Source organism: Glycine soja, chromosome 15 (genome assembly GCF_004193775.1).
Source record: "Glycine soja cultivar W05 chromosome 15, ASM419377v2, whole genome shotgun sequence".
NCBI classification, from domain to species: Eukaryota; Viridiplantae; Streptophyta; class Magnoliopsida; order Fabales; family Fabaceae; genus Glycine; species Glycine soja.
This window is the reverse complement of record NC_041016.1, coordinates 44554509-44571780: the sequence shown is the minus strand read 5'-3', so window position 1 is coordinate 44571780 and position 17272 is coordinate 44554509. Positions and strand designations below refer to the sequence as shown.

Below are 17272 nucleotides of genomic sequence, written 5' to 3'. Positions count from 1 at the left end.
CATATTATTTCTTTGACTTAAATATTATGAATAATCTATTTGAATTTTGTTAGTTGTTTGAATTTAAGTGAAAGAAATTATATTTTCAGTTCTAAATTTTTTGACAATTATGATTTTGTTTCTTAAATTTTTTCACAATTGCTCAATGTCTCTAAAATTTTTTCATTTAATATTTTTTCTTTTATGTCAATTTTGGTCATTAAGAGATGATATGACATTTTTTTATTATTATATTATTTATTAAGTTTTCTCACAATTTAAAAGCTACTAGAAATTGTTATATTCTAAATCCAATGTTTTTAAGGGTTTGAGTAGTAAATTTTTTATTAATAATTATTCAATAGTAACTTTTTTTTGTTTTGTACATTAAATTAAATTATAGTATTATATTTCTTGATAAATTGAATTAGGTATTTTCTCATTAGAAAAGAAGATACGGTGTGAAAGATGAAAGAGTCAAGGCTACAATCAATAGTTTAGAAATTTAAACGAAAACACAAGGCAAGTGAGGAAATCAAGGAATAGGTGGGTCCTACTTTTTCTTAAACCTTTTCTTTCTTCCATTTTGTATTTTTCCGATAACTCTCTCTCCTCGTTCCTACCTACGCTCTTCTCTCTCTCTCTCTTTAATTTGAAAATCTTTGATCAACTCGCAATCGCGCATTCTTCATTTATTATAGTTTGTTGTAAAACCCTCCAAAACCAAACCTCTCTCTCTCTCTCTCTCTCTATATATATATATAGATTTGGTTTCTTTAATTTTCTTCTTCTGTAATGCCCTTTTGATCAATCCATCATTCCAGGTCTCTCTCTTCAACTTGATTTTACTTTGTCCATTGCTGGAGTTCTATTATTATTGTTGTTATTAATTATTATTTGGGCGGATTAGGGTTTTATTCTTGCGTTGTGTTCCTTTGGGGAATTTTGTTTGTGTTTGCTGTAGATCTGTGGTGGGTTTGGTTTGAAGCATGATGAATTTGTTGGTTGAGGTTAGGGTTTTGATAGTGTGAATGGATAAAACAGTTTGTTCTGTTTAAGGTTTATGTTTGACGTGTTCTTTGGATTGCCGAGGTTGTTTCCTTTTTCTGCTTGGTCAATTGGGTGCCTTGGATTACGTGAAATTGTCAATGTTCAAAACAAGTCTTGGATTGTTTGTGTTCATGCATGTGTTGCTGTTGGTCTTGGCTTTGCTACTACGCCTTTTGATTCTTTAGTATGTTTTGGCTTGATGTGTGTGTGTGTGTGTGTGTGTTGGATTTCATGGGAAAGCACACACCACACGATCCTATTGGAAGCTGAGTCTAGTTTGTGTGTTATTTGGTGAAGTTATTCTAAATATGCTTGCTAGTGGTTTGGTTTACCACTTAACCTTTTCATGGCTGCAACTGTGCATTTCTCGTGTTGTGTCCTAATGCACTTTGTTTCAAAGGAATGTTTTTTTTCCTGCTACCAGATACTGAGTACCACTGTGAAAACAAACTGTTTCCTCTTGGGATTTGACCTGGGCTAAACATAAAGTCCTCTGTAATTCTTCTTGGATCAAATACAAGGTATTCCTTGAGAGATCATGGGAGAAGATAGCTTAAAGAGGTTGCATATCTTCTTAAAGTGCAAAATAATGGAGAACGTGAGGGATGCACACAACTCATGTCTTTTGCAGTTACTTGTATTCAAGAGAAATTGGTTTGCTTAATGTATATATAGACATTGTTTATGAACTGATAGGAATTCTACCATTATCATATCTCAAACTTATAGTAGAACTATCTTTTCCTAAGAAATTGGATTTACTTGAAGGGTAATTGTATTTTGGTGAGAACGCATACCATTTTAGGTTTTGATTCCTGAGTCTTAGGTTGTTTAGATCACACTTTGATGCCAGGTAGGTAGGCTCTTTTATAGGGGTGGGTGTTTTCAGTCTTTCAGATTAATGAGTATGTTTGGACACCTCCAAGTTCTTCCTTTGGGGATTTTTCATGTGATATCTTTCATCAATATAATGGATAGTTTTAGTAGATTAAAGTTCATGTTTGAGAAGGGGAAAACTTTTAATAGGGTATTTACTTTTTGTTGTTTTATTCTTACCTTTTTTACTTTAAAATTAGTTCAATGACCCATACCTACAAAATTCCACCAATGACCTGGTCTTGTTAATAAACTTATTTTTTTCTGTATTTTCATGGGGTTGTTTATTTGTGCCTAGTCAGGATTGATCAAAACCCACACAGCTTTGCATCAAGTTTTCACTTTTAAATAAGTGTATAAATTCACAATATGTTCTTTGTCTTCCTGTAATTTCACATTGACAAATTTATTGTGATTCCTCTTGCTCCTAGTCTCATGGACAGGACGCCCTAATATAGTTGTGTTACATGGTTAAATCTTTTGGTGAAAAAGGTTAATGTTGTACATTGCCAGAACAAGATGTTGTTTTCTTTATTAGGGCACTGTAATCTTAGAAAGAAGTTGTGAGCCACTCAGGCCTTGAACAATTAAATGTTTTTTACCTCATTTTTTTCCTTAATTTGTTTTTTTTTTCTTAATATTCATACAAATTAGTTGTGTCTCTTAAATTGTAGTTTGAAAAATTTGGTGGTGTATCTGTCCTATTAATTGGGATTTGCAATGGTTTCCATATTCATTTTTTATATCCTTGATTCTTTCTTTTTAAGTGTATCGTAATAAACTTCTACAATAAAAGTGATTTGTTGTTCTGTTCATTTGGAAGTGTAAATTTCATTTTATTAACATGGTATATTTTCTTCTTAGTTCATGCAAGGGATAGCATGATAAATAGAGGTTGAAGATCAAAGCTAACACTATGCCAAGCCATCAATAGTGACCTTTATTAAAATGGTCTTGCTGAAAATTTGGATGTTGACGAAACAAAATGGCTTCATTTTATCCATTTAGTTGAATCCAACATTTAGTGTTAGTATTTTTTTTACATAATAACAAGGGTAGCATAAGAATAGCTCTGAGGCCATAAATAAATATTAAGTAGAAAGAATCCATTTGGTTGACATTTAAACTATTGTGTTAACTCTTCAGCATTTGGAAGGGTAATGATTAATGATTTATGTCTGGTGGAATGTTTGGGCAAACTTTTCATATATTCTATTCTATCTATCTACGGTAATACATTTTGCAGTATAAGAAATAAGATTGCCCAATTGGTCAATTATAAAAGCGAATTTGTGAAATAATTAATAGTAGGAATGTATTTTAAATGTCTAAGGCTTATGCTTGTTGGCTTCTTGGTTTGTTCTGTTTGGTTTCATGAGCCAGAGTTTGTAAATGTGTTTATGACTTTGATGCATATTTGATCCTCTCAATGGAACATCAGGGGAGGGTGATAGGTTCATCATATAGAAAGATGGATTCATGATATGGTTGTCTGTGGTTTGTTTTGTCTATAGATATTAATTCACAATAGAATATTATGGTGTTGTCTAATCCATATATAGTCAACATCAGGGGAAAAGGCCCAATTTATTGTTGTTGTTTTGAATAAACTAAAGATCTGAATTTAATAGCTTACTAGATCTGCTATGTTACAATGGTAACTGTTTTGGAGAAAATAAAAAGAATCACTATGTGGAATTTAGTTCCTGCTTTCTGATTGATTCTAATGTTTTTTGTTCCCACTCACAGGGCAGCCAGTCATTGCTTTTACTAGCATGGCATCAAGCAATCTATTCTTTGATGATATACGGAGCAAAGTTGATGTTGATCCTCCTCAAAATGATGAGTCAACAGATGTTGGTGAATTAGTAAATGATCCTGCACAAACTGCTCTTAAACCTAATGGGACTGTTTCAAGCAGTGTTCGTGAGCTTTTAGAGTGCCCTGTATGCCTGAATGCCATGTACCCTCCAATCCATCAGGTTGTTTATGTACTCATGGATCATTGTTGATTTTTTGGGTTCTTTGAGAAAGCATGCGATTGTAAATTAGTTACTGGGGCGTTCAAAGTGCAATTTGATAAATTAATTGTGACAACAAAGTGAAATTGACCAGTACCGGGATCATGGCATGGTGCATCTTATTATTAACAAGATTGAACGCAAGGAAAAAGGGAATTCTCATTCTAATAGCAATTTAAACTAGAATAATGGTTTATGTGACATGCCATAAGCAAAAAAACTGAGTGTGGGTGTGTTGATTTCCTCATTCAAAAGTAATTCTCTCATCTCACCTAGCTGATATATTCTGAAAATCTTGAATGTTTTTTCTAGCAGGAACTCAGTCAAATTTTCTATATGTAACTCTTTGGGTTTATATAATTATTGCTGGTTTCAAAAGAAATTTAATTTTGAAATTTAGTAAACTTGTATTCCTCTGTCACTATTGCAGTGTTCAAATGGTCACACTATATGCTCAGGTTGCAAACCCAGGGTCCATAACCGGTGCCCTACTTGTAGGCATGAGCTTGGCAATATCAGATGCCTGGCACTGGAGAAAGTGGCTGCGTCTTTGGAACTTCCCTGTAAATATCAAGGTTTTGGGTGCATCGGTATATATCCATATTACAGCAAGCTAAAACATGAATCGCAATGTGCACATAGACCTTACAACTGTCCATATGCTGGTTCAGAATGCTCTATTATGGGTGATATACCCTACCTGGTGGCCCATCTGAAAGATGACCACAAAGTGGACATGCACAATGGTAGCACTTTTAACCATCGCTACGTCAAATCAAATCCACAAGAAGTTGAAAATGCCACATGGATGTTGACGGTATTGTTTTCTAAACTTTGTTCTACGGTTCTACCTGCCTTCTATTGACTCAGTAAATTCACTAGACTGTTAGTACTTAGTAGATTGTGTACTTTTGGGGCATGTTTTTGGTCTCATTAGTAATGAGTATATAAAATTTAAGCAAACCTTGTAACTTACTAATTTGTTTAAACAAGAAAAATCCAATATTGCCAATACTGGAACATCTTGGAAACTATGAGCTTTTTTCAAAGTTGTATTCTCAAGGAACTATTAATTTACAACATTGCCTCCTTGCCTTCCTAGGTGTCTGAACAAGGCCCTTATATGCATTTGTTTTTAATTGCTAGACAGAATTTGTTTGAGCTGATTTATACATTTCACAATAATTTCTAGGTCTTCAGCTGCTTTGGTCAGTATTTTTGTCTACATTTTGAAGCTTTTCAACTAGGAATGGCTCCTGTCTACATAGCCTTTTTGCGGTTTATGGGTGATGATAATGAGGCAAAGAATTATAGCTACAGTTTAGAGGTAGGTGGAAATGGGAGGAAGATGATTTGGCAGGGGGTGCCTAGAAGCATCAGGGACAGCCACCGCAAGGTTCGCGACAGTTTTGATGGTCTTATCATTCAGAGGAATATGGCCCTCTTTTTTTCCGGCGGTGACCGGAAGGAATTGAAGCTAAGGGTTACTGGTAGGATCTGGAAAGAACAGTGAATGGAGAGAGATGTCCTTCCGCTAGCAATTATATTTAGGCTGATAGTTTGTAGTGAAACTTGTTTCTTGTAGTGATATGTGTACCTTCTGGTCATGTATCTGTTTTGTAATTTAGGAGGCAAACTCTCTTTGCTTATCCTCATCAAATTCATGGAGTCGTTCCTCTTATCATTATGATGATTACGGAATAGAGATGTGGAACCTTAACGTGTCCTATATATATTCTTTTTGTTCTATGAATGCCAATGATTGAGAGCACTTAAGAAAATGTTGCAGGCAAACAAGCTACGATTAAGAACATGAAAATTACACTCTGTAGATCTGTTTTCCCACATTATTCAGGAAGATTAAACAAGAACAAGTATTTGTACATTCTCTTAGTTGGTATAATTTGTCAATTTGCTGCTTGTCTTTGGTACCTGTTTTGAAAATTTGGAAACGATACATGGCTTGTTTTTTCTATTCTAATACATGTATCTTTCTAGTTTCGATAATTGATATTGATTGCATATGGACTTCCACAATGTGGAAGTGAATTATTTAAACTAGTGGTGATTAAAAAGTTAAAATTTAATCCATCTAAACACTATTTATATGTTTTTATAGATTTTATATCTTTTTGCAAAATCTTAGTTAAATATATCTTATTACAAATTTTAATAGATGAACGAACAATATGTTCATAATGTATCAGTAAATTATATTCTTGATGAGTCTTGTATAATATTATTTGTTTCAATGTCAACATTTTAGAAACTCATCTATTTGTACCTCATTTTTTTTTACTAACGTAAATACCCAAATTTTTAAATGCACCATTAACAAACCAAATAAATTGATCTGAATCGGGAAATTTAAAATTAACTTATTGAGTTTGTCTAACTTTTTTGTAATAGGATTTGAAGCTTTGCAAAAGCAAAATCAGATGTTAGATTAAAACACTTCTTTGCATAGTAAGCTCCCTTTAAAAAGAAATAAAAAAAAACATTTATAATTAAACACAATGAAATGGAAGATGATTTATGAGAGAAGATGAAAGGATCTTAGAATAATTTTTTTTTTGCACATTTATCAAAACTATTTATGAATGATGTAAAATAATTTAACAAAAAGTGAAAAAAAATGCATATTTCCAAATCAAATTGAACCTTGTAAATGAATGTTGTAACAATTCATCGCCATCACTTGGAACTATGAATTATCTTAAGCGGAAGACTTTATTTTAAATTATCTAAAACTCTTTGATTAATTTTATTATGAAAATACTTATAAATTTTTCACGTTCCAAGAGCTAAAAGCTAAAACACAACATACCAAGATAAAACATCATGTGATATACACACACACACATCTGAAAATGCCATGTGTCATATGGCACTCAATCATAACATGAACTTATGCAACACCAGAGTAACTAAAAATCTCTTCAAAATACAAAATATAGACATGACAACTCAATGAAGACAAACTTCTAGACTCTTAGTCGGTCAATGTTATACAAGATGCTAAGAAAGAAATGATAGACGAAAATACATCTTGATACCTGGGTGCACATATCCATGAAGTCTTCGAAGACATAGGGTCACCTCCTAGCCATCTACCCTCACGTACATTAGATACATGATCATCAGAAACATGTACAACAATGCAAGAGTAAGCTTACAAAAAGTAAGCATCTTAAAATAGAATAAAACTTAACAATTAAAACATAATCTACTATCATCAGATACACAACATAATATGTAGAAATCATACATAAAACATAAGTCTTAGAATTTGCATGACAAAACATATCATAACAATCATTAATTCATCAATCATCATATCAATATTCAATTATCATACCCCATCATGATCATTAATCGATCAATCATCATCACCATGATTTATCCATCAAACATCATCATCACTAGTCCATCAATCATCGACACTAAAGACAGACTTGACTCCATGGAGATTTTACTTTTTGAGGAATTAACCTAAATACATCTCTTAACATAGTCACACCTTGACCATTTGGGAAGACTCAAATTAACCCTACAGAGTAAGTGTGATTTTATCGAAAACAAATAAGCATATGTAGTGGCTTACATTTAGTAATGCTTGCAATGACCTTAATCTATTTAGGGATTCACCTACACATTCATTCTATAAGTTCTTTCACCGTTAGCCACCATTGACAATCTCCATCACTAGGTTGAGGGCTTTCCTAGTAGCCACAAATTACGTGAACAACAACTACACTTAGATTCCTTAGAGTTTTAGGTATGACACATTCACACCCACTATCTCACTCATGGTCGGTCTCAAGGATCCAAGTTTCACATCAACAACAATTCATCCAATATACATTGGAAAGTTACTAAACCTCTTGGGAAGTAGTTCTCACCATCTGACATGCCCTTCAAAGTCAAAACCTAGGGGTGACACTTCAAAAGATATCCCATCAGGTGAGACCCCCGAGTTGCTTTAGTAAGGCAGAGTTTTGGCGTGAAACTCACCCTTCCAAATATACAATTTTCATTTCAAAAAAGACCTTCCCAAAGGCCATAACTAATCCTCCAACACATATGGATGATTACAAGACAAGATTATTATCAGTTATCATCTTCTTATCAACATCACCACATTCACCTCATCAAACGATGTTCATATCATCATCAAGAAATCAACCAATATAACTCACGACATTATCAATTATCATAATTATCTCATCATCAATATAATATTCTCAACAATAAGATCATAGACCAATCAAATCATATAATTATGTATCACTATACTATTATAACAACATTCCACTTCATGTTTAACATTATTATAACATCTCATAAGTTTTGGGTTACTATTTCATTCATTTTCTATTATGTACCTATGACCGTCATTGCTTATAAATACGGTAAATAAAGACATAATAAATCAATTAAGTTGATTATTGTCTCATTTGAAAGCTAAGAAGATTACCTCCAACTTTTATGTTTATCCAGAGACTTAGTTTGGAAGCATACTATGCCTAAAATTATAATCTATATAAAACATTTACTTATTACTGACAATTTGACCTTTATTCGCTCATTTAAGCATATCTAGAGTTATTGCCATTATTTTTAGTGAAACCAAAGCTATTAGTTAGATAAAATCTAGGGTTACAACTTTCAAGCAGATCACTTTTTCTAACTTGGTCATCTAGATCACCTACAAGGTCACACAACTCACCTAGTGAGTTCAGGCTCGCCTAGCGAGTCTGCAAACTCAACATCTCAAAATTTCAGGATTCTTGCTTATCCAAACACATTTCTATCATTCCCAACCCCTCCAATCACTTACAAATGATTCAAAACTCATTCCAATACTCAATGCAAGTCCAAAACATAAATAAACAATCAATTGAACAAATACAAAGTTAAATCAAGAATTACCAAATCAAGATAAATCAAGGTTTACCTTCTCTTACCTCTATAAACCAATGGTCTAACTTTGAGAATAAAAAAGTGAAAAGGAGAAGGCTTTGGGTCCAAGATGAGGGCTTAATTTCCTCCACCTTAACAACAACACACACCAAACAAAAACACCTAAACCCTAAAAACAAGAAGAATCAACATTAAAACCTCAACCACAAGCACTTTTATGAGCCCCCAAAGGTACTCCATGAAGGAGCACGAAAATGAAGATGAAAGGGGAAGGAGAAGGGTTCCTTACCACCACAACTAGTCACCAATAGAAGGGAGACAACCGAAAAGGGTCCCTTAAGCAAGGAAAACAAGGTCTCAAGCTCTCCAAGAAGGACCACACTATAATCATACATAGAATAATAGGTTCCTACAACAAGCATATAATGTAAATACAAGAAATAAGAATCAAACAATCATTAATGGAGTATTAATGAATAATAAGCTTCAACAACCACATTCATGATCACACACAAAAGAAGGGAGTTAAGCAGTCATGCGTTTACACATCAAGAGAGACACACTCATCCAAGGCATATATACGATTCAAAAGGTTTTCACAACACTAATCCACGCATCAAGAGAGAGATAAGCTTATTGACAACATACACACAAGAAGACAAGGGCTTATTAAGGCATTAATAATCATTATTAAGACTACATGCATCACCTAATAGCTTGCCATAATGTCTTAGCACACTTCCCATATTATAGAGATGGCTGGTCTCATAGCTAGTGACGCAATAGTGGAATTATGGTATAACAAACATTAAGGACAATACATGGCACATCATAAGAATCAATTAGTCTCATGCAATCATGAAAAAAAGGAAAAACAAGCAACAATTCCAACATAAACAACAGAATAATCACAAGAAATCACACAGAGTGCATAACAGAATATGGTAAGCACATAACACATTGGCTGAAAGGTTCAACTTGGCTTTGATACCACTAAATGTGACACCCTCTACCCCGACATACATAGTGAAAGGAAACATAAAATAGCAGGAGTAATTTAAAAAGATTTACTTCACAACTCAATATAAAACTTCTCAATGGATTAAAAGGTTCATATTCACAAATTAAACCAAGTTATAACTTATCGATAAGAATATAAAAACATGTTCCGACTCCATACAAAGACCGTACTAGTATCACAACTAAAATTCCAATGAGAAACATAGAAGTAAATCATGTTCAACTACATATCTCAAACTAACATATGATAAAAACAACATAAAACCCAAAGCCCCGATATCACATCCTATGAGAGCACGGTGTCCCAACGTCCTCTAGCATGAGGTTCTCCATAGTCATCCACCTAACCATCTGCTCTCATGGACACAAGGTTCGAGATCATCACAGGATCCAAACACAAACAGCACACATGGAATGAGTTATCACATTCCTAATTAATAGAGAGAAACAAGACATGTAGATATCCATATCATATAAATGAAATACAACATACTTAAACACAATATCATTCAACTAGTTAATAATGATCAATACACAATATCTTTCAACAATCAATAATGATCAATACACAATCATTATGTAACATATATATTAAGAATCAATCCTAGATGCAAGGTGGTATCATGTCAATGAAAAACCTTGTCAGGCACCCAGGAGTACATGACAAGACAGACCACCCATTGGTAAGTCAGGTCACTCTCACTAGGTGAAATCACAGTGAGACCAGTCAGAGTCATGCTATTTTTGTGAGAATGCTCCAACCATATGGGATTGAAACAAGCTTAAAGGGACACTCAAACCCGGTGTATTTACTCCCAAGGCTTAGACTCTGAGAAGTCCTTAGGCCTCTCCCTCCTGATTCAGGTCTAACCCAAAAAACATTTTAACATACAGACTCTATCTATGAACTATGCAATACACACAACTACTCAATTGTTTTCAAAATCATTTTAATTCTTCGCTCAAAGTGATTAGACTTGTCGAGTTCTCATAGTGGAGCCCATCATAAAACTCGTTGCCCTTAAAGGGTCTTAGAGATGTGCGATTGTACAGTTTATAGCTCACAACTCAATGCACACAACATTTTAACACACATGTATCTTCTAATTCAATACATACTCAATTTATCATATAGACCCAATCTCGATCACCATGTTATAATCTCAAAGCAACATGCTATCACACCTCATGAATGATATACACATCACACAATATTAATACTTACATAACACAAACACATGTATATATTAAATTGAACTATATTATTTTTAATTATATTATTTGAACTCGTTGAATCTTAAATTGAACTATATTATTTGAACACAAACACTCGTTGAATCTTAATATATTAATTTCCTTCAATTTAATTTTATTATTTGAACTATTAATTCCTAATTTATTTTAACAATTCATATACATATATATGTGTTATAATCATCAACACGTAATAAGCTTATGAGACCAAAACATGACAAAAAAATGTTTCCAACAATCTAATTCTCACGGTTATATAGTAAATCTTGTCCTATTCTTTATATAGCTTTATGATTATCCAATTGATTCAAGAGCAAAGCGCAACCTTGCACATTCATGTGGTATCATGGATAATTATATAAAAATCTTTCCGATCATCATCAATAGAAAAATACAGAGGTTGTCGGTAGTTAATTGAACAATAATATATTAAAATCAGATAGATATCTCGTGACACAAATATACTGAAAGCACACTCAATTCATGGTAGTAAAACAATCAAACATACAATTTATAGGTACGAGAAACAAGAGGAAGACACACATTATAATTACAAATATATTTTTAAAGCACGAAACAAGGGAATAGAACATATCAATTTCACAATAATTCTGGATTGGGACATCAATTGGTCCATCAAACACAATCATTTTACGATTAAAAGCAAGAGAACAAAATTAAATTTCATAAAATAGCCAAAAATAACCAAAATTGATCCTCTAGGGATCTATAAAGATGTTCATTCTAATTCCCAAGCGTGAGTAACTCATCTCTTACCTTTAAGGGGGCTCATGTGTGTAGTCTGGAAGTGATAACGGTTCCCTAAGATTCCTCAAGCTTTTCCTTTGGTTGCTCTGCTAGGGTTTTCAAGTGTTAGAGAGAAGAAGAAATTGCAGTCTCAATTTCATTGTCTCTATGCAAGAGACATATCTCTCTACAGACACTATTTACCAACGGTGTGAATGTGTAAGAATGAGTTTCAAAGGTGATGTGAAAATTTTAGGATGATCCAACGGTTAACGAGTCTTGGATTATAATTTTACTAAGACAAGTTTGAATGTACGCAGGTTTATAAAAACTACTTTGACATTAAAAGGGATATTTATATGCATGAGTACTCTAAGCCTATCATTTATCCTATTTTTCTTCATTTTATTATTTTATACAAAAGATCACTATTTTACTCTTTTATTAAATAATAACCAATTAAAACATCCCTTTATTTTCTAAAGCATCATTTTACTATATTTATTTTCTAATACCATGAAACACTTATTTTAATTAACAAAAACCTTTTTTATCTTATTTATTTAATTTCTAAAAACTCTATTAATTTATGGTCCACAAGACTAATCATTAAAACTCAATTTCAACCCAATATCTCACCTCAAATTACTTACTTAATTCAATTAATTATAATGACTCAAAATACATACTTAATAAATATCAATATATATTTAATAAAAATTGGAGTGTTACAACTCCCCCCTCCTTAAAGGAAGTTTCGTCCCTAAAATTTTGCCAAAAGAATGAGAAGAAAAAGATTACACATCTGGTTCCCAATACCATATGCCTAGTCGAAGCACTTTTCAGCGACTTCGACCACAAGACTCTTTTGCACTTAACAATTAGGCCTGGTTTTTCTCACTTTCTCAAGGATAATATTTCATAAGTTAAGTCCTCCCACTCGAGTAGCATTTCAATAAAACAGAAAGTGAGAGACATACTATTTTGGAGTTTGGCAACATCATAGGAAACACTGAGGAGAATCTGAAACGAACAAACAGACACAAGGAAACACGATAAACCACATAACTGACTCTTTTTCGAATAGGGAACGATTTAAGAAAAGAGCTATAAAATTTTGAGGTTCCAATGCTTTTGCCAGTCCTAGTCTATGAATGAATTTGGAGAATACATGATTCACCTATCTTCAGATCTGGGTTTCTTCTCTTGACCCGAACTTCTTCACTTTGATATACTTGACTCATAACTCCCACTTAGGTTGAAGGGATTCCAATGGTTTCATTCTAAGATTCGTACCCGGTACTAGCTACGGTTTCTAGCTGGCTAAGCAAAATAGATAAACCCCTTACTTTCCTAAACTCACTAAAGCTTCAAGGTTATCTTAACACCCATATACTCATACAACCAGGGTAGCTTCACACTTAAGGTTAAGAGTTCAATTGACACTCATGGTATCTAACTATCTAACTAAGAAACTGGTTATATCATGGGTTCTCCTACTCAGGAGTCAACTACCAAGGTAGTTCTATCGGTTGAAACTAAACTCAGGACAATGTTCTTAAGAATTCTACCCATCTCTTCTACCTCAGATTCGAACTTCTAAGGTTCTCACATAATCTTAAAACTAATGGTATTGCCTCTAAAACGTAAAGGCGCACACCATGAATGGAGTATTCTTACATTCTTTACAACATCCCAAAGGTCAATATGCATAAACTTTAAGTGAGCTATCATACATTCCTTCCAGTAGTCATACTTAACACCTTTGAATAACAAAGGCTTATTGTTGGAGTATCCTTCTTCTATTTGTTTTGTTTATCAGAATCTTCCTCTGTATTTGTTAAAATACTCAGCCCAAAAAGGTCAAGCTCTAATGCCAATTGACATACAATATATCGCACTAAAAGGGGGATTGAAAGGTGTGTTAGATAAATTTTTTAAATCTTTTTACAATGGAAGTGATTTATAAACAAAATAATTCACAAGTAGTAAGAGATTGTCTTCCAATGATTAATAGACAATAGTTTTTAAAGAAAACTTGTGTGCAAAGATGTTTCAATAATATACCTTTAGAAATACTATGACAAGCTAAAGAAGAATAGTAGAAACACTCAATTTTGTACTGGTTCACTCGTCGGAGCTACATATAAAGGGTTTTACTAGTCAGACCGATTACAACAAGTATTCTAACTTGCCACTCCTGGCTTATAAGTATTTTCTAGGCCACTACTAGCACAACCCCTAGAATCCTCCTGAATCTAAGAGCACCCAAGTATTATTTTATCACTAAGTCACTCCTGACTTTCTCAAACAACTATTTGAAACAGAAACAAAGATTCTAACACTCAAAGAGTGTGTTTACAACATAAATCTTATTCTCAGAAGAAAACTTTGCTAGGTAAAGAATAAACTTTCTATGCTCAGTGTTTCTCTCCAAATGATATCCCTTTGTTTCACTTTTGAATTCTCGACTTGATCACTTTTCACTTGTTTTTCGTCACTCTTGAATGTTGAAATGAGTTGCCTTTTATAGCTGTTGAAGGAGCAGATCTTCTCTGGGATCAGCACATTCAATATTTGACCATTGTCATTCTTTATGCTGCATTGACAACTAGAGGTGCAGATCTCTCTAAATAAGGCAAGCTCTTCACAATTCCAATAATGGATTGATCTTGAATAAATCCTTTCTAAATTTGTCTTAATCATGCTAGATTCAAACATTAGTTTAAATAAAGTAATAAAGAACAATCTAAAGTAGACAATTAATAGTATGAACGAATCCACTCGCTATTGGACTACACTTGTAAAAGATGGAAATATTAATTTATGTAAGTGTTTAAGAGTCCTTTTGGACGCTTGATAAAAGCATAGTGGATGATTCACTAGTTTTCAACATTTGTTCTATTTGCAGTGCATTGAATGCTGGATATTTTTTTTTACAAGTGTAAATCATTAAAACCTGTTAAAAATATAGGACTACATTGTTGAAAGATTTGAGATAAACAAGACAATAGAGAAGTGCTGAGTTTACTTTCTCAGCCACTGCTTGTATATGTTTATAGAAAACAGAAAGAGTACAATAAGAAATAAGGAAAAGACAGGTGCAGACTAAGGAACCTGCTCCTACTTAGGCTTTTCAGAATCCACACTAAAAAATAGCCTTTTCTAAACCTATCAAGACTACTCAAAGATACAAAATACAACTGTCTACACAATACAGTTGTCTACATACAGTTGTCTACAATATAATACTTTAACACTCCCCCTTAAGTTGGAGCATATAAATTAAATGCTCCAAGCTTGGAACATGAGCTAAAGCATCTCAAGCTGCACCACCAAATTGGAAAGGACTACATCCTGATGGAGTTGATGCTCCCAAATACAAAATTTGATTGAACTGGGGCAGGTTGCTGACTTGTGTGGAGGTAGAGGCTGCTGCTGTCAGAGTAAATGAGAATTGGGGAGTTGATGCACTGGAGAACTGGCAGAAGTAATAGATGCAGTGGATGATGATGATGTACTAAATGTGGAGCCAAACAGACTTGGTGGACTGCCAACTAGATCCAAATAAGGTAGAACTTTGACACTTTCAGACATGAGATGGAAGGTGGAGTCAACACTTCCAAACACTTTCAGCTGACTCTACCTTCCAGCTTGGGATGAACAATACAAGTAGAAAAATAGACAATGAAACATGCCGGAAATACATTAGCAGCAGATTGAAAATGACTGAAAACATTTGAAGACAATTGGAATATGCTGAGCCATTAAGCAGAAGCCACAACACAATGCTTAACCACTTAACAGAAGCAAACACACTTAACCAACTAAAAGGTAGAATCAAACCAAAGCTTAACCATCAAGAGAAGAAGCTAAACATGGTGCTTAACCACTCAAGACAAAAGCAAAACATAATATTTGAATGCTTAACCACCATAAAGGCAGAAACAAGACACCAATGTTTAACCATCCATGGTAGAAGCTTGACATCAATGCTTAACCACCATGGATAAAAACTTAATGATTTTTTTAATAGTAGGGGTTCTTGACCAGATTGAACCCCAGGGACTGCAACTACTTCAAGGACAAAGACAAGGAAGAAGTTGCTGGACAACAGGATCAACAAATGACTTATAATAGGGTCCTTGACCAGATCGAACCCCTAGGACTGTTAGACAAGTGGCCTCAGATATCTTAAGAGGGGGGGTTGAATTAAGATATTGCAAACTATTTCCCCAATTAAAATTCTATTTCAATTTCAATGCAAGTTGCAAGTTCCCTTAAAAATGAACTCTTAAATAATGATTCAAATAGAACAATCTGAATATAAATATAAAGTAATAATAAATAAACGAGTTTAAGGGAAGAGAAAGTGCAAACTCAGATTTATACTGGTTCGGCCACACCCTTGTGCCTACGTCCAGTCCCCAAGCAACCCGCTTAAGAGTTCCACTATCTTGTAAAATCCTTTTACAAGTTCTGAACACACAAGGACAATCCTTCCTTTGTGTTCAGATTTCTTTACAACAAGAGACCCTCGGTCTCTCAATCCCCTTTGAGAATATAGAAAGAAGAGAAGAATAAATCTCTCTTGAAAGAGATAGATTGTACAATTTGAGTACTCAATTAATTCCTTATTGAATTGAAAGTGTGTTGGCCAAGGAATTCTTAAGAGGATGAAATGTTTTTGCTCTTTGAGAGAATAAGACTTTTTTGTTATGAAAAACTCTTAGCAAATTCGTGTTCCAAGTCACATATAAATAGACCTTTGGGGGCCATGTGAAAACCATTTGAAAAGATGTGACTCTTGGAAATAATTTTCTGAAAATCTCCTCTGGTAATCGATTATAGGATTTGTGTAATCAATTACAGGATTTAAAATTTGAATTAAAACGTTTATTAACTGCTGGTAATCGATTACCAATATTGTGTAATTGATTACACAATCTAAAATTTGAATTCAAATTTTAATAGTTGTTGTAAATCATTTTTGGCCACTGGTAATCGATTACATCCTCTGGTAATCGATTACCAGAGAGTAAATCTCTTGAAAAAGACTTTTTAACTTAAATTACTTGGCCAAACCTTTTGCTATTTCAATTAGGAATTCCCTTTCTAAAATACTAGTGACCATCTTGATGTTGTGTCTTGTATTCTTGAATCATTGTCTTGAATTAAACTTGAAAAGCGCATTTGCATCAAATCATCATGATCATCATCAAAACATCAAAGTCATTGCTTCTACAAGGACAACAATATTAAACAAACAGCAGACCACACAACAGATGAATAGAAGGACAGGAGACAATGAAGCTGCACAACACAAGTTTAAGAGAGAGAAATGAGGAGGGAATAATCTCAAACACCTTGCAAGCATGGTAGAAACTCCAAACCCAAACTGA

At 33.6% G+C, this 17272-nt stretch overlaps 1 protein-coding gene across 1 annotated transcript; it reads left to right on the top strand.

Annotated features, from left to right (window-relative positions):
• Positions 1-616: 616 nt before the first annotated feature.
• Positions 617-5771, top strand: LOC114388256 (E3 ubiquitin-protein ligase DIS1-like). The gene is made up of 4 exons (XM_028348660.1): positions 617-803; positions 3655-3887; positions 4357-4743; positions 5119-5771. The coding sequence occupies exons 2-4, from the start codon at positions 3681-3683 to the stop codon at positions 5437-5439; spliced, it is 915 nt and encodes a 304-aa protein (XP_028204461.1). The 5' UTR covers positions 617-803; positions 3655-3680; the 3' UTR covers positions 5440-5771.
• The last annotated feature ends 11501 nt before the right edge of the window (positions 5772-17272 follow it).

Bases quoted from the DNA above. Each gene is read 5' to 3' on its own strand.
- LOC114388256 (XM_028348660.1), top strand. From the start codon at position 3,681: ATGGCATCAAGCAATCTATTCTTTGATGATATACGGAGCAAAGTTGAT. The intron at 3,888-4,356 runs GTTGTTTATGTA...TCACTATTGCAG, and splicing joins TGTACCCTCCAATCCATCAG to TGTTCAAATGGTCACACTAT. The intron at 4,744-5,118 runs GTATTGTTTTCT...AATAATTTCTAG, and splicing joins ATGCCACATGGATGTTGACG to GTCTTCAGCTGCTTTGGTCA.